The 25,387-nt window shown below is 50.4% G+C and overlaps 1 protein-coding gene across 4 annotated transcripts in view; it reads right to left on the reverse strand.

The window, feature by feature from the left end:
- Positions 1 to 262: 262 nt before the first annotated feature.
- The window catches only part of OLFML2B (olfactomedin like 2B), a 36,384-nt gene continuing 11,259 nt past the window's right edge, over positions 263 to 25,387 (reverse strand). The window contains exons 4-8 of one of the 4 annotated variants that reach the window (XM_057531745.1): positions 18,547 to 18,723; positions 14,459 to 14,690; positions 12,055 to 12,588; positions 1,914 to 2,090; positions 263 to 1,367 (exon numbers count right to left, since the gene is read on the reverse strand). In XM_057531745.1, the coding sequence (XP_057387728.1) occupies positions 766 to 1,367; positions 1,914 to 2,090; positions 12,055 to 12,588; positions 14,459 to 14,690; positions 18,547 to 18,723 (1,722 nt within the window). In that variant the 3' untranslated portion in view covers positions 263 to 765. Of the gene's footprint in view, positions 1,368 to 1,913; positions 2,091 to 12,054; positions 12,592 to 14,458; positions 14,691 to 18,546; positions 18,724 to 25,387 lie in introns of all 4 variants that reach the window. The other 3 variants (XM_007171685.2, XM_028163850.2, XM_007171686.2) reach the window with 3 other exon arrangements.

A 25,387-nucleotide genomic window follows, 5' to 3' on the forward strand; every position in this document is an offset into this window, starting at 1 on the left:
CAAGGAAGCTGGTGAGACAGTGGAAGAGACGGGAAGGGATCAATGCCCCCAAATTAAAGCGAGTGCAGGGGTCAGCTCGTTCCAAATCTCTAACACCCCCTTTCCTGCTGCCACAAGGAAGCCCCTCATTAGGAGGGGAGGGGAGCTGCCTGGGGCAGCTCAGCATGAGGGGATTTCTATGGGACACAGATCCCATCTCCTTCTGGGGGGAGGGATCGAAGCCCGCCAGTCATATCAGTGCTAAACAAAAACGCACTGGGGGGTGATTTTAAATTTCTTCTTTATTAAAAAAAAAAAGCATTTTTTTTCCGGGTTTTTAAAAAAACTTCTCTAATACATAAAACAGTTTTTCCCGCCCCTTAGCACTTCCTTCTTGCCTCCTTCACTCCTGCTTCTGGTGCCAGCTGCCTGCAAGACCCAGATGAAGAAACCTTCTCTGATCGAGATGTGGGAGCTGGAGGGGGTGGAGGGTTTGAAGGAAGGTGGTTACTGGTCAAAAGGAGAAGTTCATTTGCACAAAAATATAAACCATGGAGGGTGAGGCCAGCACATACACGTATGGATTGATCTACAATCCGTATAAAAAAAATAGACCCAAATTGTCATTTTACATTGGCAATATTATACAAAATAATATATATTTTTTAAACAACACACACACCCACATACACACACACACACACACATACACACACACACACACACACACACACACACAAGGTGCCAGTAGCCCCTCTGCACTTCTGCTTCTGGGGGACAGGAGTGTCAGTAGGCAAAGATGACATGGTAGGTGACCTGGTGGCCATTGTCCCAGGCGTAGAGCAGGCGGTCCTTGGGGTTGTAGTCTACCTGGGTGGTGTAGGAATACTCATTCTCGAACAGCAGCCTGGGGATGATCTGCGTGTTGGTGTGGGTGTCAAAGGCGTAGGAGATGTTGGCATTGCGCTGGTTGTAGCTGTCCACGGCGTACAGCACCCCGCAGATGACGAAGCAGTTGCCGTAGAAGTTCCGCCGGAGCCCCGTGCGCCACGTGGTCTCCTTCTGTGTGCTCAGGTCCACGGCGTTGAGCTTGCTCAGGACGATGACCTCCTGGCTGAAGCCCTCGTCGTCCAGGGCCGGGTAGATGAGCCACAGGCCATTCTCATCCACGGCAAAGTCCACATCCGAGTGGCCCTGCCACCGCCAGGGCGTGGCCTCCTCATAGGCCACGTCATGGAGCATGGCCCAGGCAGCCACATAGCGCTGCTTCAGGTCGTACTTGATGATGTTGCGGGTGAAGGCCCGGTTGTAGTAGAAGGCACCATTGTACACCACGTGGCCCGTGCCGATCCAGCTGTAGGGGAGCTTGTAGGAATTGCTCCAGCGACCTGTGGGCAGTGAGAAGGCAGAAGGCTCGAGGGCAACGGTGCAGAGACAGCCTGCCAGGCAGGGAGGGGGCAGCCCAGAGAGATGGGACGTGCCGTTGGCTTGAGGTCTGGAGCCCACGGTTTGTGTCTTGGTTCTGCCACTTCCTAGTTCTGTATGGCATCCTCATCTGTCATTTAGAAATAACGATTTCCACTCCCCTCACTGAGCTGTTTCAAGGATCCAGAGTGCTAATGTACGTGAGCATGGTTTGTAAACTGTCAAGGGCCATGGGAAAGGGAGGATGTATCACTACTGTTTTCTGGACCAGACTCCAGGTTGTCCCATGTCCCAGGGACTGGGAAGGAGGGGCAGGGCTGAGAGATGAGAGAGCAGAGAATGTGAGGGAGTGTGTAAGAGGGACATCCCGCTACCAGAGAAGGTTCTTTTACCATCAGAAGGCGTTGCCCTTCCTGTCCACTGTCTCCACCCTAAGAGATCTGGCCATGATTAAAACAGAGGACAGTGGGGAAGGAGGAACCCCCCTAAGGTGGACCCATGTCACGTACCTTGTTTGAAGTTGTCCAGGTTCCTGAACTCTACCAGGGTGTTGCCATAGTAATAATTGGTTACGTAAATCCGCTCATCTTTGGCCAGGGGGTCCTTCATCCAGGCCCCTTCATTCCGCCCGTATGTGTTCTGCGTGGTTGGCCCCGTGATTGTGGAGAGGGTGTCCTTGCACCTTCCTGATGGAGGAGAGGTGGATGGAGAGGTTGGGATGATCGAAGAACGCCCCACCCCTAAAACCCTTGCTGGCTCCGCCACCTGGAGCCTGAACTCCTCTGCAGGCTTCTACGGCCCTGTATAGCCAACCTGATGCCAGACATTTTCTCAGCATCATCCCCTGCTAATCCTGTCATCTATCCTATATTCTACTCCTATGAAGCCATCTACTGTCACCATCCTGGGCCACTTCCATGCCACCATGCTTTGCTCCTGCTGTCCTCATACTTCTCAATCCTACAAACTCACCCCTCAAGGATCTAAGCTCCAATGCCCTTTTCTGACACCACATCCTCCTCTGAAAAACCATTCTAGCCTTTTATTGGATGCCATCCTGCTCCCATAGTACTGTGAATGTAGCTCTCTTACAGGACATGTCATCTTATGTCTCACCAGTGTTTGTGCATCTCTCTCCTGATTCAAAGCCCACCCCCACCCAGAGCATAAGCCCCGGGGAGCAGGGTCTGTGGCTTTCCTCTTTGTGTCCTCAGTCCTCAGAATACACAGTGTCTGGCAGGCCACGGGCACTGAGCAGATGTTCTGAAACTTGGATGAATACACGGCAGCATGAGAAGTGTGACCAGAGGAGAGGACTTTACAGGTATGACCAGGAACATGGAGCTTCACCAGCCACTGAGCTACCCCAAGGGGCTTGGCCCAGGCCACCAGCAGAGACCAGCCCTGACTGTGCAGTGTGTGTCATGTCCCTGAGGCCCACCTTCTGGGTCCTAGAGAGCTGTCCTCAAGCCTATGCCTCTGTGGGCAGGATGCCAGGGCCCCCTTCTGGGAAACTGGAGGGGCCGGGGACCAAGTTCCCACATAAGGAGCTTACTCTGGCTGTAGGAGACTCCTTCAAAGGTCAAGTCTGCTTTAAGGGAACTCTGCAATGTCCTCCTGAGTGACTCTTTGGAGAGACCTGGTGCCCATGAGAGGCCCTAAAAGACCACTAGAACCATGCTGGGTTCTAAATCAAGTTGAAAGCCTGCCTGCATGCTTAATATGCAGTATTACTATTGAACATGGCCCTGAATGATACTGAAATCACATGAGACTACAGAGAGCACGTGCTCTTTTTGTCTCTGCAATAGTGGGTTATGAAGGAGATGGGAAGAGGACAATGGAGGGGGCAGTGGGAGAAGCAGATTAATCCAGGCTTTACAACTTCCTCCTACTCCTCCTGGCAGCTGGGACCAGCAGAATAACCCCCAACTGCCATCAAGACTGGTGCACACATGGGCAACAGTGATGAGAGTAATTTGTCCCTGACATTCACGTGGGACCAAAGAGCAAGGAGCTACAATTCAGATTCAGGGTTCTCTAAACTCCAGGCCACGCCCACTTCCAAATTGTTGCAGTCTGTTCCATCCGTTCTGCTCCCGCATAGCGGTCTGAGCTGGCAGGACAGGGCAGGCGCTGTGCCCTTGGCCCCGGGCCTGGGGCAGCCAGGCGTCTGAAAGTAGGATAAACATTGTTTTCTCAGGCAGGGCCCACAGTTGGGTGCAATTGGCAGGGTTCAGGCATCTCCGTGTGGGGTTTATTAGGTCCTGGTCCAACAGAGAGGAGAGGGTTTTGGCCTCTGTAAGACAAACAACAGAGCCTACCAGCCAAAGCCTCATTCCCCCACGTGAGTTCATCTGCTCAAGACAATAAAATAGAAGGCTCTGGCTGAGCCCAGGCAACAGAGGTCTGATGGAAAATATCTCATTCCCTGGCGCCGAGCAGGGCCCTGGCTTGCCAGTGGAGAAGCTGTGCTTCCTTAGAACTAAGGTGAGCCCTAGCATGCCATCCCCAGGGAGGGGCATTTTTATGTGCCCCCTTCCCCTGGAAAAGCCCAGTGAGGACATCAACTCCCTGTCTGAGAGGCAGCCCCCAAGCCATGCCCAGAGCCCTACAAACGGCTGTGCGAGGCCAGGGGTTTCTGCCATGGCTATGCCACCTCTCTGCCCAGATATGGAAACTGCAGATGAGCTCCTGGAAGCCAGGACTCATCTAAGTTTCGATGTACCGCATTGCCCCAGGCAGCCCCCCAAATCCCTGCAGGGTCCTGTCTCAGCACTAAGGCTCTGCAATGAGAGGGGCTTAACGTGAGGCTATAGAACGTGCCCCAGGTTTGCAGACAGAGGCCTGGCATTGGTCTTGGCCCTGCTACTGATTCCAAAGTCTGTGTTTCTTTTAAAAGGTCACAAAGCTTTAATTTCTTCCACAGTAAAACAAGTATAATATATGCGTTACCTACTTCACAAGAGCGCTTGGAAAATGCACTCTGATGATGGTATGGTAGGCTGAGTAATGGCTCCCAAAGGTAACCAGGTCCTAATTCCTGGAACCTGTGAATGTGACCTTATATGGCAAAAGAGACTATGTTGCGATAGGGGGACTATCTTGTATTATCCAGGTGGGTCCTAACTGCAATCACAAGTATCCTCATGACAGGGAGGCAGAAGGAGATTTGACCACAGAAGAGGAGGCAACCTGATTATGGAAGCAAAGATTGGAGTGATGAGGCCACAAGCCAAGGAATGCTGGCAGCCACCTGAAGCTAGAAAAGGCAAGAAATGGACTATCCCTTGGAGCTTCAGGAAGGAACCAGCCTTCTGACACCTTGATTTTAGTCCTATAAGACACATTTCAGCCTTCTGGCCTCCAGAACTGTTAGAGAATAAATTTCTATTGTTTAAGCCATTAAGTGTGTGGTAATTTGTTACAGGGGGCATAGGAAACTAATACAGCTGGAGTCAGCTTCTGGCATCTTTATTTCTGTAGGAAGAGGGGAGTCCCAGCTTACAGCTTCAAAGTCCTGATACCCGGGACCTCAGGCTGTATCTCCACACGCCCTCGGAGCAAATGCCGGCATCCCACAGGGTGGTCCAGCCCAGGCAGGAACAGTGGGACAGACAAGGGTGGTTTGAGAGCATTTGAAGACAGGTTCAAGGGAGATCAGTAAACCATGAGGCCCAGACCCAGGTCTGAGAATCTGGGGCCGTCCAGATGCTCCCACCCTTGGCAGCAAACTGTCAGCCTTGGAGAGAAGACGCAGCATGTCTACTCCTTTTCAAGGGTAATGAGAGAAGGGAGGGAGATAGTTCGAAGGCACTGAAGAGAAAAGAGAGTGGCGCCTGCAGCTCATCTTAGAACTGTTCCCCCGAAGCATGGTGACGGGGAACACTTCCTAAGCCGTCTCTATGTATTAACTCATTTAACCATCGATAGTCCTGGGAGACAGTTGGCCCTGCATCAAAGGTCCCCGGGGTCTGAAAAGTAGGGGCTCTTCCTCTCAGCATATAAACCTGCTCAAATCTTGCCATCTAACACAAAGAAATCAGCAAACAAGAGGCTCCGTGCCTTCTGGGGCTCTCAGTTCTCGCGGCAGGCCTCTCCTGCACACTCCGCAACTCCTCACCTGATGGCTGCCTTAAATGCTTACACACTGTCCATCAGGGATGCTCTCTGGTCTTTTTATTCGAGTCAAGCCTGTCTTTTGTCTGAAACCCCCGCCCACCTCCCCCCACCTCCCTCGCTCACTGGGCTTTCACACTCTGCTCTCCTGGTCCCTGCTCACCGCCCTGGTCATGCTGCCTTTGGCTGGTTCTCTTTTCTGCCCACCTTTCAGATGTTATCCCTTAGAGCCCCACTTTTAGCCCCTTATCTTCTTGTTCTTCCTGTGTTCCCTGGGCACACTCAGCTCTTATACAGCCCTGCGTTTGTTTCTGAGCACCAGACATCCAACCCCTACTAGACATTTCTCTCCTGTGTGTCCTCCTGATTCCTCAAACTTAATGGATTAAAAATGGAGGGGGCTTCCCTGGTGGCGCAGTGGTTGAGAATCTGCCTGACGATGCAGGGGACACGGGTTCGAGCCCTGGTCTGGGAAGATCCCATATGCCGCGGAGCAACTAAGCCCGTGAGCCACAACTACTGAGCCTGCGCGTCTGGAGCCTGTGCTCCGCAACAAGAGAGGCCGCGACAGTGAGAGGCCCGCGCACCGCGATGAAGAGTGGCCCCCGCTTGCCGCAACTAGAGAAAGCCCTCGCACAGAAACGAAGACCCAACACAGCCAAAAATAAATAAATAATAATTAAAAAAAAAAAGTGAAACAGAAAGAGATGAGTTAGTTTTGTGTGTTTCCACTGGTCTGCTAGGCACAAAATGCATACGAACGTAGCAGCCATGAAATACCAACTGTCATTTTGGTGGATTCCACATGAGTTAAATAATCTGACCTTTGCATTGAAAACCGGCAGTGCACAATATGATAAAATTCATGCTATTCAAGTTTTTAATATTCCTTTACTTACAATCGCATGAAATCCAAAGAAAAAAACCAAGTGAGAGAGAGAGGCCAGAGAAGAAAGAAACAGCTTTATACTGACTATCTTCAATGGCACTTTTCTCCTGCTCCTTGAACGAGGGGCTCTGTTTTCATTTTGCCCTGGGCTATACAAAATGCGTAGTTGGCCCTGACCAAACTGGTTCACTTCTGGGGCTCTTGCCGGCTCTGGTCCTTCTCATTGCAGTGCTACCTTCCTTCCTGGCTGTTTTTTCCTCATCCCTCAAGACAGCTAGGTCAGCTTCTCTTTTCAGAAGAGAGTGTCTCTGACCCCAAAGCACCCTATGCATTCACTCACCACCCTGAGTTGAAATGGTGTTTATGTGTCTCATATACAAGCTTGCGGCAACTCCAGGTCAGGGACGCTGCCTCAATGTGCCTTTGCACGACCAACACCTACAGAACCTGGGCATCAACAGCACCCAGTACTTTCCTTAAATTGACAAATCTGAATATAGTCCTCCCGCTTAGAACCTTCTGTACCACTTTTAGATATAAGTCCCAACGTCCCACTCCCTTCATCAGCAGGCCCCTCTCCCTTATGTCACCCTGTGTATGCCAGGACGATGGGCGTTCCTTAATCCCCCTGACCTCCCACCCCCCCATGCCCGCACAGGCGCATGCTGTCAGCTCTGCCCTGGGGACCACACTCGGAAATGGAGCTCCACCCTCAGAACCAAAGACAGTCTCCACTGGAATGCACACCTTGCCGCTTGCCAGCCCTGGCCACTTTAGTCGCCTGTATCCCCCTCACGGTGACCCCTCTGCGGAAGTGACCAGAGCTCACTCCCTTTCACAGCCAGCACGGCGTGGGGCTGAGTGAATTAGGAGTGGGCGCTTCATCCTTGTAGAGAGGCACAGACTTTATTCCTCATCCGTTTACAAGGAACGTCTCCACTTTCTCGCCTTGTTTCTAGGGCCAGCGGCCTCTGCGTTCTGACTGAAGCTCCTCGTGGTTTCAGGGGGCTGGTGAGGTGCCCCGGCAAACAGACAGAGGGCAGAGTGTGTCTGTGGAGTTGGGTGTCGGGAAAGCTGCCTGTCCAGTGACTCAGGGCAGCCAACTGGCACACGCCTTGGTCCCGAGTCTGGGTGCCGTGGAGGATCTGGCTAGCCCTGCCCCTGCCCGTGTCAGCACCACCTTCCTCAGGCTGCCTCACACCAGGCCCGCTGACACGTGCCAGGCCGGCTGGCCATCTCGTGCCCACAGCCAGTGGCTGGCCAGGCCTCGGGGGTTGTTAAGGTGGTTTACTCTGTGAAGGAGACAGTCTTTAGCCAATCATATTTCCCAGGTTCGACCATGACGCAGGCTCTCCGGTAGTGCTGTCATCCTGACTGTCCTCTTTGTCTGCGCCTTCCCACTCCCCACCCCCGCCCCAAAGCAGCCTCTTCTAAAACGTGCAGCAGGAGTTGCAGTCCTTAAAGTATGGGACTCCGCAAAGCCTTGGCAATGTGGCACAAGTGTCCTCTTCCTCTGCGGTAGCCTGAGCAGACCTCTCCCAGACACTGAGGATGGTGACTGCTCCTGTCCCGTCCCTTCACTTCCCGAGCCCCGGCTCCCATCACTGACAGCATTTTTCCTCGCCTGTCCTAGAGCTACTATGCTTTGGCCAAAAGTTAATTCCAATTTGCTTGTTTTGGGAATTTTTCTGACAGTTTTACAATTCTCCTGAGGAAGATGGTGGACCTTTTAGGGTATTACAAAACCAGGTTTAGAAACCATGGGATAGGATGTTCCTTTTAAAAGCAGCCTCATTTAAAAGCACTCAGACAGCTCAAAGTCAAAATTGCCAGGCTCAGTAAACAGCAAGCAACCTTTCACAGGCAACAAATCAGTGGCCTGTGTTGGTTTCAGCCAAATGATTTTTATTTAAATGATGACTACATGTAGTCCTACTCGGCCAGGCACAGGCAGACAGGAAGTCTGCAGAGAAGGTTCCAGAAAAGAAATCCCATACACACTAACAGCAGCCCGAGAGAAGCACTTGACAGTGATACATGATTAAAAGTGATTCCTGGGGCTTCCCTGGTGGCGCAGTGGTTGAGAATCTGCCTGCCAATGCAGGGGACACGGGTTCGGGCCCTGGTCTGGGAGGATCCCACATGCCACGGAGCAACTGGGCCTGTGAGCCACAACTACTGAGCCTGCGCGTCTGGAGCCTGTGCTCCGCAGCAAGAGAGGCCGCGATAGTGAGAGGCCCACGCACTGCGATGAAGAGTGGCCCCCGCTTGCTGCAACTAGAGAAAGCCCTCGCACAGAAACGAAGACCCAACACAGCCAAAAATAAATAAATCAATCAATAAATTTTAAAAGAAAAAGAAGAAAAAAAAAGTGATTCCTGAAAAAACTTGCCAAGACTCCACATTGCCTAAACAGCCACCCTTCTCTCTGTGCCACCCCCTCTTTTCATCCCTTGGTATTTGAAGAAACACTTATATCTGTGTCCACGTCCCTGTGTTTTTTTTCTGCAGTAGACATAAGAGGCAAGAACTTCAGCTCTTTTGAAAAATCCTACAGGCCAGTCTTTAAGCAGAAGCTTACATTCTCTGTGTAAGACAGATGAATGGATAAAGAAGATGTGGTACATATAGACAATGGAATATTACTCAGCCACTAAAAAGAATGAAATAATGCCATCTGCAGCAACATGGATGAACCTGGAGATTATCATGCTAAGTGAAATAAGTCAGACAGAGAAAGACAAATATCGTATGATATTGCTTATATGCGGAATCTAAAAAAAAAAAAGGATACAAATGAACTTATTTACAAAATAGAAACAGACTCACAGAGAATGAACTTATGGTTATCAGGGGGGAAGGGTGGGGGGAGGGATAAATTGGGAGTTTGGGATTGACATGTACACACTGCTCTATTTAAAATAGATAACCAACAAGGACCTACAGTATAGCAGAGGGAACTCTGCTCAATATCCTGTAATAACCTAAATGGGAAAAGAATTTGAAAAAGAATAGATACATGTATATGTATAACGAAATCACTTTGCTGTACACCCGAAACTAACACAACATTGTTAATCAACTATAGTCCAATATAAAATAAAAATTAAAAAAAAAAGAACCCCAGCTCTTCTGAAAAATCCTACAGGCCAGTCTTGAAGCAGAAGCTTACATCCTCTGTGACGATGTTACTCTGGTTGAATAGAATATTGAACAACAAGAGAAAATGTATCCCTGTCTCCCATTCCTACCACCAGGTAAATAGTGGCTAGGACACAGGGTTTCTCTTGTCTGGGCATCAGCATCTCAGTCAGGCTAATGGAGGGGGTGGCGTCCTAAGAACCCCAGAAAGGTGCATGTCGGGAGTTAACACCAGAAAAGCCCACTGGTGGCAACACCCAGGGTAGGCAGGTGGATTGTGGAGACAGTGGAGAATTCCACCCCTGGCTAGGAAGTCGCCAAGGGAAGAGGTTTCCAGGCTGGCAAACACCATCGCTGAGGACATACAAGGCGTGCAGATACACCCGTAGCCTGTCTTCACTGTTAGTATTCTATCCATCTGTGGAGGGATAGTGGCGGGCAGCTGTCTAAGTTTCTGGAGGAACCATCCCTCCCACCCAATTGGTGGTTGTACGGGGGCCCCCCAGGGGGCTCATTTCCATGGCAGAAGAGGGGATGGAGTGCTGGGCTCAGGGGCTATGGGCCCATGAACATGGTCAAGGCTGCCCAGAGCCAGTTTGGAACTGGGAACCTCTGCTCAGACCCTGGGGCATTCTGCAGAAACTGAGCAGGACCCGCAGCTTCAGAATTGATTATCCATGCAGTGAGGAATGGACCTTTTCTACTCTATGGTCAGCTTGCTCCCGTCATGGAAGCAAAAGAAAGGAAAAGAAAAACATTCTCTCCTCCCACCCCAACCTCTGTAGCTCAAGAACCGTCTTCTTGCTTAGCTTCCTCCGGGCCAAGGTTCATGAGATTTTGCCCTGGGGTCCATTTGGTTATTTCCTTGCCATTATTCTGGGATTTTTCACCCAATAGGAATCCCTTGCTATACCATGGTCTGATAAACTTACTGCAGAAAACCACAGAATATAATGGAGAAAACAGTCTTTAGCAAATTTCTAATTTCTGAGACCCAGAGACAGGCAGAGATTTGGCTAAGGTCACACAGCTGTCAGCGGCAGAGACCAGGCTATAACCAGGTGTTTGGCTCCTGGCAGGTGCTCCTTCCACCATCTGTCTGGCGTAGCTGGCACCTTATTCTGAGGAGGAATTGGGAAAGAGGCTGCCAAGGGAGCAGAAAATGGGAAGAAGGGAAAGACAGGTATAAGGCAAATCACGTCTTCTGTCAAATCAAGTATATTTTTAATGAAATTATTATTCAACAGTGTTATTTCTCAATCACTATGGATGGTGATGTAATGAATGTTTGGTTTAGTTCTTTTTGGAAGAGACATCTGTAGGCAGGTCTCATTTTCTTTTCTAGTTGTTCCTCCACCCCCTCCTGCCCCCCCGACCACCACACACACACACAGTCTCACAGTTCATTGTTCTCAGAGTCATCTTGTGGCCATGGAGCTCCCAGGCACAGAACAGGGCTGTATTCTCTGTGCTTCTGGAACATACCCTGCTCCTTTAGACCTAATAGTCAGAAGACTTCTCTACTTAGAAAACTCCTGTTTGGGCTTCCGTGGTGGCGCAGTGGTTGAGAATCCGCCTGCCAATGCAGGGGACACAGGTTCGAGCCCTGGTCTGGGAAGATCCCACATGCCGCGGAGCAACTAGGCCCGTGAGCCACAACTACTGACCCTGCGCGTCTGGAGCCTGTGCTCCGCAACGGGAGAGGCCGCGATAGTGAGAGGCCCGTGCACCGCGATGAAGAGTGGCCCCCCCTTGCCACAACTAGAGAAAGCCCTCGCACAGAAACGAAGACCCAACACAGCCAAAAATAAATAAATAAATAAATAAATAAATAAATAAATAAATAAATAAAAAGAAAACTCCTGTTCATCCTTCAAAACCCAGTTCAAAGGATACCTCCTTAGAAAAACTTCCCCAGCCTTCTTAGCAGCCAGGCCAAGCTGCTGCTCCCTCTTTCATGTCTCTGTTTCTCCATTCCTCTGTTACAGCATTTATCACATGATGCCACAATGTTTCCATGCTTTCTAAGGCTGAGGGCTCACGAGATTTTTCCCCGGGGCCCACTGCACTGGTTATTCCCCTGTTCCCATTCTTATTATTCTAGGATCCCTCTGCCCACATAAGAATCTATTGTTAGTTCATGGCCTGGTAAACATACTGCAGAAAACTTAGTCGTCACTAAATAACCAAATACCCAATACCCATCACAAAGCCTAGTACACCAGCACTTGACAAATGTTTATAAAATTTATTAATGAAGCTGAGATCTTGGCTCCATTAATTTACTTATATTTTAGAAAGGAGTTTCCCACTCTTATCACTGGCACATTTTGAATAGATAGACCCTAGATGTTAAAACTGATCATTGGCCACAGCATAACTCCACTTGCCTTTCTTTATGAAGCAGTTGGACCATCTGAATCCTCCCTCTCCTTTCAAGCCATTTCCAGGCTCTGCCCTTCACTTGAGCAGGAGACCCAAGCCAGGTAGAATGAACTCACCTATGACATTCCGTATGTCATCTTCTTCCTCGGGGCTCAGGGTGGGGCTAAGGGGGGCTGTGCCCTGCCCAGCAGTAGCATCTTTCCCCAGTGAGTCTGTCCTGACTGGCGGGGGAGGCACCGGGGCTGTGTGCATAGCCTCTACAAATGCATCCTCGGGAGCCACTGATGGAGGCGCTGAGGCTGGAGGTCGCTGGGTGGCTGTGTGGGCCACGGTTGTGGCTGGTACCTGAGTAAAAGGTTTAAGGACTGCCTCCCCTGTGGGATCTGGAAACACTGAGGTGATTTGGAGTGGTGTTGAGAATTTTTCAACTGAGGCAGACAGAGTAGGGTCAGGGACGCTGGCAGCTGAGGTCAAGGCCTGCGGCTGTGCAGAAAACAGGGCTGTGGTCTGAGTGCCAGCATCAGTTGTCACAGCAGCATTGTGACGGGTGGCTACTGGCCTCCGGGTGGCACTGGTCAGCAGGTGGTTGTGTCTCAGAAGCTGATCTTCAATCAGCAAATCCATTCCGTGCTCACCGCTGAAAAACTCGTCTTCTGGGAAACAAACACAGGTGCATTTGTGACTGGGGAAGAGGAACTGGGAGCATGTGGTATGTGGCAGATTAATGAGGGTTTCTTTCCTCAACATGATGCCCTGATTTAGAGATAGAGCCCAGGTGGGATTTAGGAGAAGCAGGTGAAAAGGAGCACAGATGGAAGCATTTCCTGGAGGGTCTCTGAATAGTCTACTGCTATCCTCTACCTGGGACCCAGGGGCCACCTAGAGGACGCACAACCACGGGCTACGAAACCTGGGAGGAAGTTAGTCATTCATTCAGTAGGTATCTACGGAGCACGCACAAGAACAATGAGCAAAAAAAAGATCCTGCCCTTGCAAAGCTTCTATCTAGAGGTGGAGACACCAAACAATTCATAGATTGTACATTTGAGGGTGCTATGAAAAAAAGTCTAGTAGGGTGAGGAGAAGGGAAGGGAAGAGAAACTTGCAGTAATGGATAAAGTAGTCAAGATGGGACTCAGTGGGATGGAGAGATGAGCAGAGGCTTGAAGGAGTAAGGGAGTTGGCCAAGCAGCTATCAGGGGAAGAGTATACTAGGGGGGAAATAGTAGCAGTGCAAAGGCCCTGGGGCCAGAACATGTCCGCAGAGGCTGAGGAGCAGTGAGGTGGACAGAGGTCAGAGAGGACACAGTAGCCAAGTCACGTGGCATTTGGCCGTTGTGTTTGGACTTCAGTTTTTATTCCAAGTGAAATGGGGCAGTCTGCAGGGTTTTGAGCAGAGAAGGAATACGAGGAGGCAGAGATTTCTTAGGAAGGACACAAAGAGGTCTAACCACAAAAGACATAATTGGTCAATTGGATTTTATCTGCTCATCAGAAACACTATTCAGGAGCTGAAAATACAAGCCACGGGCAGGAAGAAAATATCTGCAATATGTATGCCTGACAGAGGGCTTGTTCCAGAATATAAAAACCCCACACACCAATTATTTATTTATTTATTTTGGCCACGCTGCGCAGCTTGTGGGATCTCAGTTCCCGGACCAGGGACTGAACCCGGGCCATGGCAGTGAGAGCGCTGAATCCTAACCACTAGACCACCAGGGAACTCCCACAAATTAATAATTTAAAGAGGCTACAAACAGTTGAAAATGGGGAAAATGATTACGCCAGCGACTGGGTGAGCAGAAACTGTAAGGAGGTCGAGGCAGAGCAGGTGGACAAGTCAGGAGTCTGCTGAGGAGGGCCTGATGGGAGGAACCGGCACTCCAGTGGAAAGAGAGGAAGAGTGGGGCCTCCTGGGGTGCTGGGCAGGGAGAGACAGAAGAAAAGGGAGGGGCCGGTGGCAGGGAGAGAAGCACAGGAAGAGGAAGTGTTAGGGAAACAAGATAAAGATGAGGTGAAAGGGAAGATCTGTTTTCTATGAAAAAATAAGAGGGACAGAGATAAAAGGGGTCCAGCATGTGCTGGAGTCTCGGTCAGGAAGCCCAGGGCCCCTGGAGAAGGAACAGGTGGGAGAAGCCCACTGTGTGGCGGGGAGTGAGTCATCCGCCTCTATGCCTCAGGGTCCTCATCTGCGAATGGGAAGGACTGGACTCCAGGGCACTGAAGTCCCTTCTGGCTCAGCCATGTTCTGCCTTGTGGTCCTCTGCAAGCCCAGAGAAGGCAAGTGACTTGCCCCAGGGCGCTCAGCAAGTGGTGAGGAAAGGCCGTAAGAACTCTGGATAATTTGTAACTGCAGGGAATTCTCAGGTAACCGAGCTGGCTCTGCGGGGCCACAGTAGTAATCAAACTGCAAAAAGGGTGTGTGCCTCATGGGAAGTGCACCTCCACAGGGACCAAGTGGAGACTCCGTCCCTTGCCCTGCCTCTGGGGGGGCGGCCCTGCTGACCCCCAACTCACGATGCTCTTCGATGTCATTCTCCTCCTCAGGGTCCTTGGCTTTGTAGTAGGTGATGCCCCGAATGACGGTGGGCTTGGAGGCCGGCCGGCCCCTCAGGTGGACCTGCCTCTGCAGGGGCCGCTGAGGCTTCACCACCTCTGGCGGAGCCAGTGGCCGCGTCTGCAGGAGCTTGATGGAGTTGATCTGCTGGGACACGGTTTCTTCCTGCAGAAACCTCTCTTCATACTGCTCCTCAGAGGGGACACAAGGGAAGGTCAGGTCACTGGTCAGAGAGGCAGTGGTCAGGCAGAGACAATGCTGGAGCCAAGGCCATACTAATAACAACAGCTAATCCTAAAAGCACTTCCTAAGAGCCAGGCATTGTTCATCTTCCCATCAGCCCTATGAGGTAGGAACCATTTTTAATCATTTCCATTTATAGATTGGGAAACTGAGGCTCAGAGAGGTTATGTAAATGGCCCAAGGTGCCACAGCACGTAAGTGGTAGAGGCAGGATTTGAACCCAGGCAGTCTGGCTCCAGATTCTGTCTCTAACCTCCATGCTATACTTCTCAGAGAGTGCAGTTGTCCTCTCAGCTCTGGCCTGGGGATGCTGGGTGACTTAGATCTGGTATCAGTTGTTTCTAGTGAGGTCCAAGTGGCTGGGACATGAAGGCTGAGGACCAAGATGCATACCTCAGGATGAATCATGACTGCTTTTACTTATGCTGTTAGAACAAACTGCCCCAAGCCCTCCCTAACAAATCCAGAATAAAGTCCAAAGTCCTTGGCCTGGCACTCAGAACTCAAATCGACTTGGCCCAGCTCAGCATTCTTCTCTCTTGCTCCACCCCCCAGCGCCGACACCCCCGGTACTCCAGGCACTTGGTTGACTCCTGAACTTCTAGAGTCCTCATTGCCAACCACACCCCAAGTCTGTACTGGTTTTCCCGTGACAAGAGAGTTTATCCAGATGGCACAGGAGACATGGCAGTTCCTGAATATGTGTCCCTTGCTCCCCTGAGCTGACCGACTCCTGGAAGACAAGGGACACTTTCTGCCAGCCTCCCCTGACTGGGGCCAGAGCGCTGCCCAAGAAGAAACAGGCAGATTTGTGCCCCGGACAGCCCCTACTCCTGCTACCTGCCCCTCTCTCACTTCCCATTCTTGGCTGGTGAGGTGACCTCCATCAGAAGCGCAGGGAATACTTGGCTGGTGCTGATGACGTTTTACAGAGCACCTATTATGGCCAGACATGTCCCTTTATATTATTTTCAACCCTTAAAATAATGGGGCAAGGTAGATATTATTATCCACATTCTACAGATGAGGAAGGAGAGGCTCAGAGTCATTTAGCAACTTGGTTGAAGGTCAGTCAATTAAGTGGCTGAGAGGGGCACTTATTAAGTCATTCGGTTATTAAATAGGCCCAGGGCTGCCTGCCTTCAGAGCCTGTGCTCTACCTTACATTAAAGCCACATTGTCCTCAGCTGTGACCACAGGACTAACTCATTTGCCATCCAAAAACTTGTCTACATCCCCAAGTCCTGAGGGCCATGGTCTGGCCAGTGCCCAGCAGACTTGGGGATCCCTCATTTCCCATAGGAAAGAGCTGCCTGGGAGGCTGACAAGAGGCCCCAGCCCTTGACTCAGACGCCACGGGCCATCTAATTGCCAGACTCTGGTTTCCCTCTGCATTGCAAAAGCAAGCTGTCATTTCTTCGTGGCAAACCCCAGGAACTGTCTTTAATCCAAGCTCTTAGGGACGAGCGGGAACTGCAGTTCCTTCTCCCAGCCAAGAAGATGGAGAAAGACCATGGACAGCCTCTGCCAGAGAACATATAATTTCCTTGGATTCGCTGGCTGCACTGGGAGGCAGTGGCCCCCACAAGCTTTGATTTCCTCTCTCTGTTAAACTGTTGTATGACTTCAACTGCTGGTGTCCCAATTTTCCCAATCCCACCCTGCCCTCTCCACTCCCAACCCACCCCCCCAGAGCCCCCTGCCAACCCTCCAGGCAAGGACCTTCCTGGAAAGAGGCCTCCAACAAAGTGCCATTCACCATTCCAAGAAACCCTGACATCATCTGTAAGAACCCTGAAAATAACAGCCAAACCCATACACCCCACTCACCCCCTTTTTCAGCACGGGGTTCACTAAAGAGACAGACAGATGCAAAGGGAGAGGAAGATCCTAGCCTCGCCTCCTTCACCACTTCCCCCTTTCCAGTCGCACCCTGGCCCTGGCTCTGCCCCACCCCCCTGGTTTGGGTGGACTGTGCTAACTTCCACAATGTGTGAATGGGGATTTCAGGAGGCAGAAAGTTTTGCTGAGCAAGGAGAAAAAGAGTTCGGTGTGGTTGATTTGCCTTCAGGAAATCTGAGCTGGGTTCCTGAACATACCACATGACGTGTCATCAAGACAACAGATGGAACTCTCAAGCTCAGCCGACTGGGAAATTGGAAGCCAGAGAGGACAGGGAGTGCCTAACTCTGCTGGGCTGCTGGGCCAGCAGAGGATGCCTGCCATACGGGCTGCGATGGGAGCCGCAGGGCCCCAGGTGTGATGCAAGGGTGCCTCCAAGTTCCCTTCCGGCCCAAATGTCTTCTGGCTCTTTGGTTTACAAACTCAGACCTGCTCAGGGATGACCCACCAAGCAGACTAAACACACCCTCAGTAGCTGGCATGTCGGGGACACCCAAAAATGAGAATAAAAATAATTTTGGAAGGAATATGATATTTCCCAAAAAAACCCCATCAAAGTAGTCATCATGGGCTAAGCCAGAAAACTGGCCTTCCTTGTACTTATTTTCTGGGTTGGAATTGGTTTTATTTTGAGTTACAAATGGGGCAGGGCGCAGGCACCATACTCTCTTCAGGGCTTCTTGCCTCCAAGGTCCTAATCTGCCTGCTCTCCTGCCTTCGGAACACATGAGCCCAAGGTTCCCCAAACCCACAGCTGCTGTCTGCTTGGCGCCACTTTGAGGAGCTTCTTTGCTCAAGAGTTCCAGGCCCACATGCCTAGTCTCACTTCCTTTCTTACCCCGATTCCTAATGACCCAGGCAACAGGATCCTTCGTAGCGATGCTTCCCAGCCCTTTGCAATGTCACAGCACATACAACAGCTCAGGGGCTCTGACAGCCCCTGTCCCAGGCCCTGCTCCATCCACACCCTGCCCGTCTGCCCCAGGCTGAGGGGATCCCTCAATGGTTCACCTGGAATCCAAGCTCTGCCGTCCACCACCAACCCCTGGCCCAGTAGAAGTGAGCAAGACCCCTCTTAACTGCAGCTATCCCATGGTTGCCAGGGACCCCTCCTATGATACTTCATCCAGACCTGCCTTGCTAATAGCACCCACACTCTTCAAGTCCTGAAGCCAGAATTTACCCGTTTCCTCTTCCACTTTTTTGGGGTTAGCTCCTGCTTTTCAGGCATCAATTTATGAGATAGTCCAATATATTAAATAATCACACACGCAACTATTGAATATTAGCACATACACATAACTTAGTAACTACAACCAAAAGAAACAGGTATCAAATGAGGAGGTATTTTTAAGCAAATAGGTCCTCGGGCATCACTCAAATCCCATTAGATAGTGTTTCATTTCATTGCACAGGTGACTTTGTGTTCCAGACAATACTGAGTGGGAAGAGATAGAGGTTTGAGACCCCTGTCACCAATTCCCGGCTGAGCAAGGGAGACTGTGAGCATTCCTGGATCTGTTTTCTCATCTGCAAAGTGAGGATATTGATCTCTGCCCCAGCCTGCCTTCCAGAGCTGTGGTGAAGACCACACGGTATGATGATGAAAGACGTAGTACTCGAAAAGGCAGGATGGAGTATAATAAAAAGAATGGGGCCTGAAAGTCAAAACACCCAGATTTGAGTCCTGGCTTCAGTACTCACTGAACCTCTCTGGGCTTCAATGTTAATTAAGTACAATGGGGTCAACCCCTGCCGCATCAGACCTATAGAACTGTTGTGTAGATGAAACGAGACCATGCCCATGGAAGGACTGAAGCCTGCAAGCTCTATGCACGTGGGAGGTGCTGGGAGTATGCTTTCCGGGGGTCTGTGGTCAGAGCCCCTGGAGGCTGGGTTGTACCTCGGGGTGGGTGTAGGCTGCAGCCGTGTCCCTCTGCAGGGCCGAGCGGATGTCCGGCATGCTGTCTAGGATGTTCCTGGAGCTGTTCTCTTTGCCTCGCTTGTTCATCTCGGTTCGAAGTTCTTCCACGTCCTCTTCGATTTGTTCATTTTCCTTGGTGAGGTTTTTAGAAACTTCCTAAGAAGAGAGAAAATTTTAAAAAGAGAGTCCTTTAAAGTGCTTTGAAGGCCAACAGGAGGGAGCTGGCAGCCAGCTTCTGCTTAGAGCACAGAGACTCAACAGACAGGCTGAGAAATCAGCCAGAAACAACTGGGGCCCTCGAGTGTGTCCAGCCCTGCGCTGAGGACCGGAGCTCGGTCCCAGGTGGCATTTCCAGGGCAGCTTGGCTCTGGTACGTCCTCTGCTGGAAATGCTTCCCAATACCACCACGGCTTTCCTAATAATAACACTGCCATGTCCCTAGGCTACTGGGACATCTGTTATTTTTCCACCCTTTGTTCACAGTACGCTCTTATGCAGTGACGAGTAACATTACAGAAAAATTCCATTCGCTTGCACCTCCACACATGTGAACCAGTGGCTCAGTTAATGAAAGATTTTCTGAGCAATTTTAAAAGAGGTGGCCAAAGAAATCTACATAGTATGCTTTTCTAATGAGCACAAACTATTCCCCAGCACTTTTTAAAAGTCTCTTTTTCAATTGAGATATAGTTGATTTACAATATTCTGTTAGTTTCAGGTCTACAGCAAAGTGATTCAGTTATATATATATATATATATATATATATATATATATATATATATATACACACACACACACACACACACACACACGTATACCTTTTTCAGATTATTTTCCATTATAGGTTAGTACAAGATATTGAATATAGTTCAATACAGTAAATATACAGTAAATCCTTATTGCTTATCTACCTCATGTATAGCAGTTTGCATCTGTTAATCCCGTATTCCTAATTTATCCCCCCTCCCTTGCCCCTTGGGTAAACATAAGTTTGTTTAATATGTCTGTGAGTCTGTTTCTGTTTTATATATAGATTCCTTTGTATTGTTTTTTAGATTATACATATAAGTGATATGATATCATATTTATCTTCCTCTGTCCGACTTACTTCACTTAGTATGATATTCTCTAGGTCCATCCATGTTGCTGCAAATGGCAATATTTCACTCTCTTTTTATGGCTCCCCAGCAATTTAAAAGCATCATTAATATAGGAAATTGATAGGCTGGCTTTAAACTTTCCTATTCACACATTAAAAAGTTTCCCTAAATAGCTTGGCGAATTAGGCATGTTCCAGACGTAGTTCATACCAGAAAGGACTAAAGCTACATTTCAGTCAACCAACACTGGTGAGTGCCTCCTGTGTGTCTAAGGTACAGTATGGCAGAAAGAAAGCCTCTAATTCCCCTAGGGATTCTTGTCCTGGGACGGAGGTGGGCGCAGTGGGAGGACAACTGTAATGGGGGAGACAGGGTCCACACTGCAGAAAGAAGATGACCGACCATGTCAGGTTCTGTGAGTGCCAAACATGGGTTCAAAGGGAGGGAGTGCACTGGACGCACAAGAAGCAGCATCCTGGAGAAGACGAAGCTGACTGCGATTTGAATCTTGGACGCTGTCAACAGGCGTAGAGGTATCCTTTCTCCTCCAGTTATTCTTAGAGAAGTTTACTGCACTGAGATCTAACATTGTCCAGCGTGGGCCCCCATTCCAAGGTTTCCAGGAGCATCTGAATTTTTAAATGGGATGTTCTCCTTTGAGCCCTGTTTATGAGGGCGATAGAGGAAGTAACCATGGAAGAATGGAAGATGCATTCACTTTTCATCTTTCTTTGACAGACAGACATGAGAAGTGCAAAAGCTCAGGCATTGCCGGGAACAGTCTGCAGCCTGGTAAGATGCTACTCATGTCCCAGAGGGAAGCCGCGGTAGCTCAGAGTTAGGGGGTGTGTAGGCAGATGGTGACACCCAGACACTGTGACTCCAGTGGCCCTACGCGGGCTGCCCAGAGGAGCCCACGATGTGGTAGTTACAACTAACCAGGCTCTAGACCACTGGCCATGCTATTCTTACAGCACTTCAGTGCACGCCAGATTTTGAGCACTGGAAAGGCTCAATGTGTCCGTGGGGCTAAGGCCAAGCCAACCTCTCTAAACTGCACAGAATTAACTATGAGAGCCAAAGCCCTTGAGAAGAGGTCTTGTTTCAAGAATACCCAGAATAAATGGTTTTACTGGGGGTGCAGTCATTCCTGGTAAGTGTTATCAGGGTCAGTCAAGTACAGTGGTTAAGAGCGTGGATTCTGGAGGAAACTGTCTGGTTTACATCTCAATGGTGCTACTGCTAGATCTGTTATCTTGGGCAGATTACTTAAGCGCCCTGTGCTTCGTTTTGCCCATGTGTAAAACGGGGTTAATACGAGCACTTGCCCTATGGGTTGTTATGAGGATTAAATGAGTTAAACTATATGTGGAAGTGCATGGGACGTACTAAGTGGTTGTTATTTTTCATAGAATGTCACAGCTGGAATGGACCCCGGAACTCAAGGCTAACCCTTCATTTCACAAATGAGGAAACTGAGGCCCAGAGTAAGGATATGATTTTTCCCATGATCATTTTTAAAAGTGGCAGAACTGAATCCAGCACCCAGCCTCTTGGCCCTTGCTTCTTCAGTTCACTTGCTGGATCACTAAGAACACCAGGAGAGGTTCCTGGCACTCAGCCAGCTCTCAAGCAGCACTGAGCACATGACAGGGGGCCAGCGAACACTGTCAGTTTGGTTTCAGGATATACAATAGGATATGCATATACAGAGAAAGATAAAAATGTTGGATCCCCATAAATCCTTGCTACTCAAAGAGACCAGCAGCAAAGGCATCACTCCATCACTCAGGAGCTTGTTAAAATGCAGAAGCTCCAACCTGACCCAGACCCGCTGAATCAGAATCTGCATTTTAACAAGATGCCCAGGCAATCTGCATACACATTAAAGTTTGAGAAGCACTGTCCTAAATGTAGGAAGCTTGGGGTAAAGCTAATGGAAAGGGGGCCCAAATGTGTGAGAGAGACTGTCTTACAGGAACCAGGTTCTTTCTGGGGCCGACAGGAAAAGTTCCTGGTGTCTGAGTGGGATTCAAGCATTTCTGTATATCTATAAGCACCTGCTAAGAGCCGCACCTGTGCGTCTTCTCCTGTAACTCTCACATCCTGTGACAGGTAATGAAGCCCCAGAAGGTTCAGGGGTTCGATATAGTACTTCTTCACTAATGCACTCATGAGTTCAGCCCTGGGCACTGAGGGTAAGCCAGCAAGGATCCTGTTCTGATGAAGACCACCCTCCATGAGGGGAAGGAAACAATAAATAAGAAATAAACAAGAAAACATCAACTAGTGAAAAGTGCAATGAAGGAAAGCAAGTCAGAGTGATGTGACAGATGCAGATTCTAGCTCATCGGCAAGATCAACGACACTTGTCTGAGGTGGAGACTGAGGCATGTCCACAACTGCTGCCCAGCCATGGCCCTAGGACCCCTCTCTGGGTGGACCCAATGGTTTGGCCTAAGTAGCCTAAAACAAGATCTCACCCAATTCCTGAACACCTCAAAAGAGTCAGCATTGGTCCTTGCACTCGCTGTGAGGCAAAGGGGCAACCCCACAGATTTAGCCCCTGCCCTCCAGATTTTGGGTTTTCTAGGCCCCTGGAAGGCTCCCCTCTCATTGATTTAGAAATGTCAGTACGCTTTCTGGTTTTAGTGAGGAGCCATTATTCTGAGTTTCCACAGAGGAGGGTTTGAGACAGGCCTGGCCCTGAGACCCCAGAGGACAATATTCTTTATTTCCCTCGTGGGAACAGCAAAGCCCGCCAGCCACCTGAATAAACACCAGGCTGATGGTGGCATCCCCCCATCGGCCTGCTGGGCCAAGCCAGCTGATGTCCCCCAGGGCAGCAGAGCAGCGGCCACGCCTCCCACTCAGCCACCTCTTCCCCAGGGGTGCTGGCCTTGCAGGGCTCCCCACTCCTCCCTGGGGCTCTGCCTTCCTCACACCAAGGGCCTTTTGTGGGGTACATCTCAGGAGGCACCGGGGATGGTGCCCACACAAGATGCTCTGGATCCTGCCCTGGGAGAAGGGTGAACCCCATGACCTCATGCCTCTGGCTCTTCCCCTCTGGGACAGCTGCAACTGTGACATTTATGGTGTGTGCAACTTGGCTTGTGCATGGCACTGGCAACGTGGCGGAGGAAGTGGGAAGGGTACCTGTCTGCCAGGGGTGAGCACACCACATGGTCCCTGCCAAGGATCCTGGTGCTGTGAGGAGGGAAAGCAGGAGGGAAGAAGAGCAGGTAGATAGAGGGCTGGCACAGAAGGCAGGACACAGCCAGCCAGGGCAATTAAAGATCTGAGAACTGTGTCATGGTCCTTGGGCTAGACAGAGCCAAGGAACTGAGAGGTATTCACAGAACAAGTGCCATGTGCTGGGGGCATGTAGTAGGGCATTGGAGGGTGCCTACTGAGAGCAAGCCCGCATTGCCAGATGGGGACAGGTGTCCTGTGCTGACCACAGTCAGATGCACAGGTGCCAGAGGGGAGGAAGTGGGCAAACTAGGCAAGTCCCTGGGAAAAGGGGAACTGGATGTAGGTGGAATTGAGGGTACAGCTGGCGGTCAGCACTGGGCAGCACAGTTGGTCAGAGGACAGCTTTAACGAGCCATGGAGGGACAACACAAGCAGATGTGCCCACTGGTGCAACGGGCATGTGCAGAAAGGCTGTTCCATGGGCACAGACTGTGTCCTGACCTTGTCCAGCTATTGGACAAGTGTGTGCATGCCTGGGTGAGACCATGGGGCAGCTTAAGCCAAAAGCGTTGGGACCCGAGGGAAAGACAACCGGAGTGCAAAGCTCTATCAGCTCTCTGTGGTCTTGTCTTCCCAACCAGGACCAGGGACGAGGTGTGGTGGGCAAAGTGCTGGCTCTGGAGACCAGGTATGAAACCCACACCACAGTCACTACCTGGTTTTATGTAACTACATAAGGCAAGTGATGGGACCTCTCCAGGCCCCATCAGTTAGAGGAGGAAGGAATAATGATACCTAGCTCACCAGGCTTGGTCTGGAGAACGAATGAAGAGCTGTATGTAGCACAGCACACAAAACAGGGCTTGACACGCGTCGCCCAAGGTGGAGTGGGACGGACTCATGGGATCTCAGTAGCAGATACACAGGTGGAAAGGGGGAGGGGAGCTAAGCTTTGGTGTGGCTGGGACAGGGGAGAAGGCGAGGACCCAAAGCTGGTGTGTTGTAAACAGACTCCTGTAGAAGGAGACTAAGCAAGATTGCAGCTGAGCCAAACCATGGCCCCAAGTCATGCAGCAGGCATGTGCCCCCACTGGTAGATGGCTGGGTGTGCACAAGGCTCAGAGGCAGATGGCCAGCCTGAGGACAGAGGGAGCACGGTTCCTTGCGGGAGTGAAGTGAGACAGTGTGGGAGTAACCGGACCTGGTGGGAGGGCTCGGAGTTCCCATAGCTCGCCCTGCCCTTCCCCCCCTCAGAACCCTCCAAGACACGACTAGGACCAGGTGGCCTGGGACGGACACCCTAGGCGACAGCTGTCTCCAGCCCCTATAAGACAGCTGGATGGGGAGAGCAGCTAGAAACAGCTGGCGCTCCAGCTGACAGGACAGGCAGGACGCAGCACAATCCCTGACCACAGATGATGGAGACGGGCGGGCCGGCCTGCCTGCAGGGGGCGGCCAGCTGACGTGCTCAATCACTCCCCCAACCAAACAGCTGTTGAGCATCTAATCCACATCCACATTGGGCTAAACTGTGGCAAACAGAGACAACTTAGAGACCCAGGTTGTCCTCAAGGAGTCCAGAGCCTGGAAGACAGTCAAACAAGTAAAGAGCCAGAAGCCCCAGGCCTCTGATGATGAACCCCATAAATACAGCCACACGCTCCCTCACATGCTGGCAGCTACAAGCTATTCCTAGGCCAGCGGATGGAGGGCTGAGGCTCACACCTTAAGCCCCTTTAGCCAAGAAGAACACCTTTCATGCCACAGTGACAGATTAGATTTGAAGTATATATAAAACCCAGGAGAGGTTATATATTGACCTGAGCCCATTCTAAGATGTAAACTGAATTAAATAACGTTAGGGCTGAAATGTATCTTAGAAATATTATCTCCAGCCCTTTCCCTTTTCACAGGTGAGGACACTATGGTCAGACAGGGTGAGTGACACTCCTCTCCAAGGCTGCACTTGAGTAAGGAAAAGAGTGAAATGATTTACAGCAAACCCTTCTGTGAGTGCAGATCTGATCAGGAGAGAGAGTGAGCACTTGGGGGGTCTTGATGTGAGTGGAGGGAGGGCAGAGAGGAGAGGCTTGGAAAGAGACAGTTCCCCTAACTCATGGCCAGGTCTGCACAGACAAAAATTACATTTTGCTATTAGTTGGTAAAAAGATATATCCCCCAGAGTCAGGAATGATCCTTTGATCCTGCCTTCCAGACCAGAAACACAAAGGCCACCAAATCCTTACGTCTGGGGGAGAAGCCCTCAGTAATGCTTGTGCCAGCACATTCTGGGGAGAGGGCCAGTTCTGGGTCTGGTAAATCCATTGTAGACTTTAATTCCCACTCGGACACAACATTATCAGAAGAAAAAGCTTCAGATGACACACAAGGTTCCACAGTGCCATCTGTACTCACGGATTGGGTTTGCAAACTCCAGCGGGTAGGTGCGAGAGAAAAGGACTCACACACACACTTGGGCAACAGAAATCACACTTTGGGAAGCTTGTAGGCAGGCATCTATTTT

Source organism: Balaenoptera acutorostrata, chromosome 1 (genome assembly GCF_949987535.1).
Source record: "Balaenoptera acutorostrata chromosome 1, mBalAcu1.1, whole genome shotgun sequence".
In the NCBI taxonomy this organism is placed as follows: Eukaryota; Metazoa; Chordata; class Mammalia; order Artiodactyla; family Balaenopteridae; genus Balaenoptera; species Balaenoptera acutorostrata.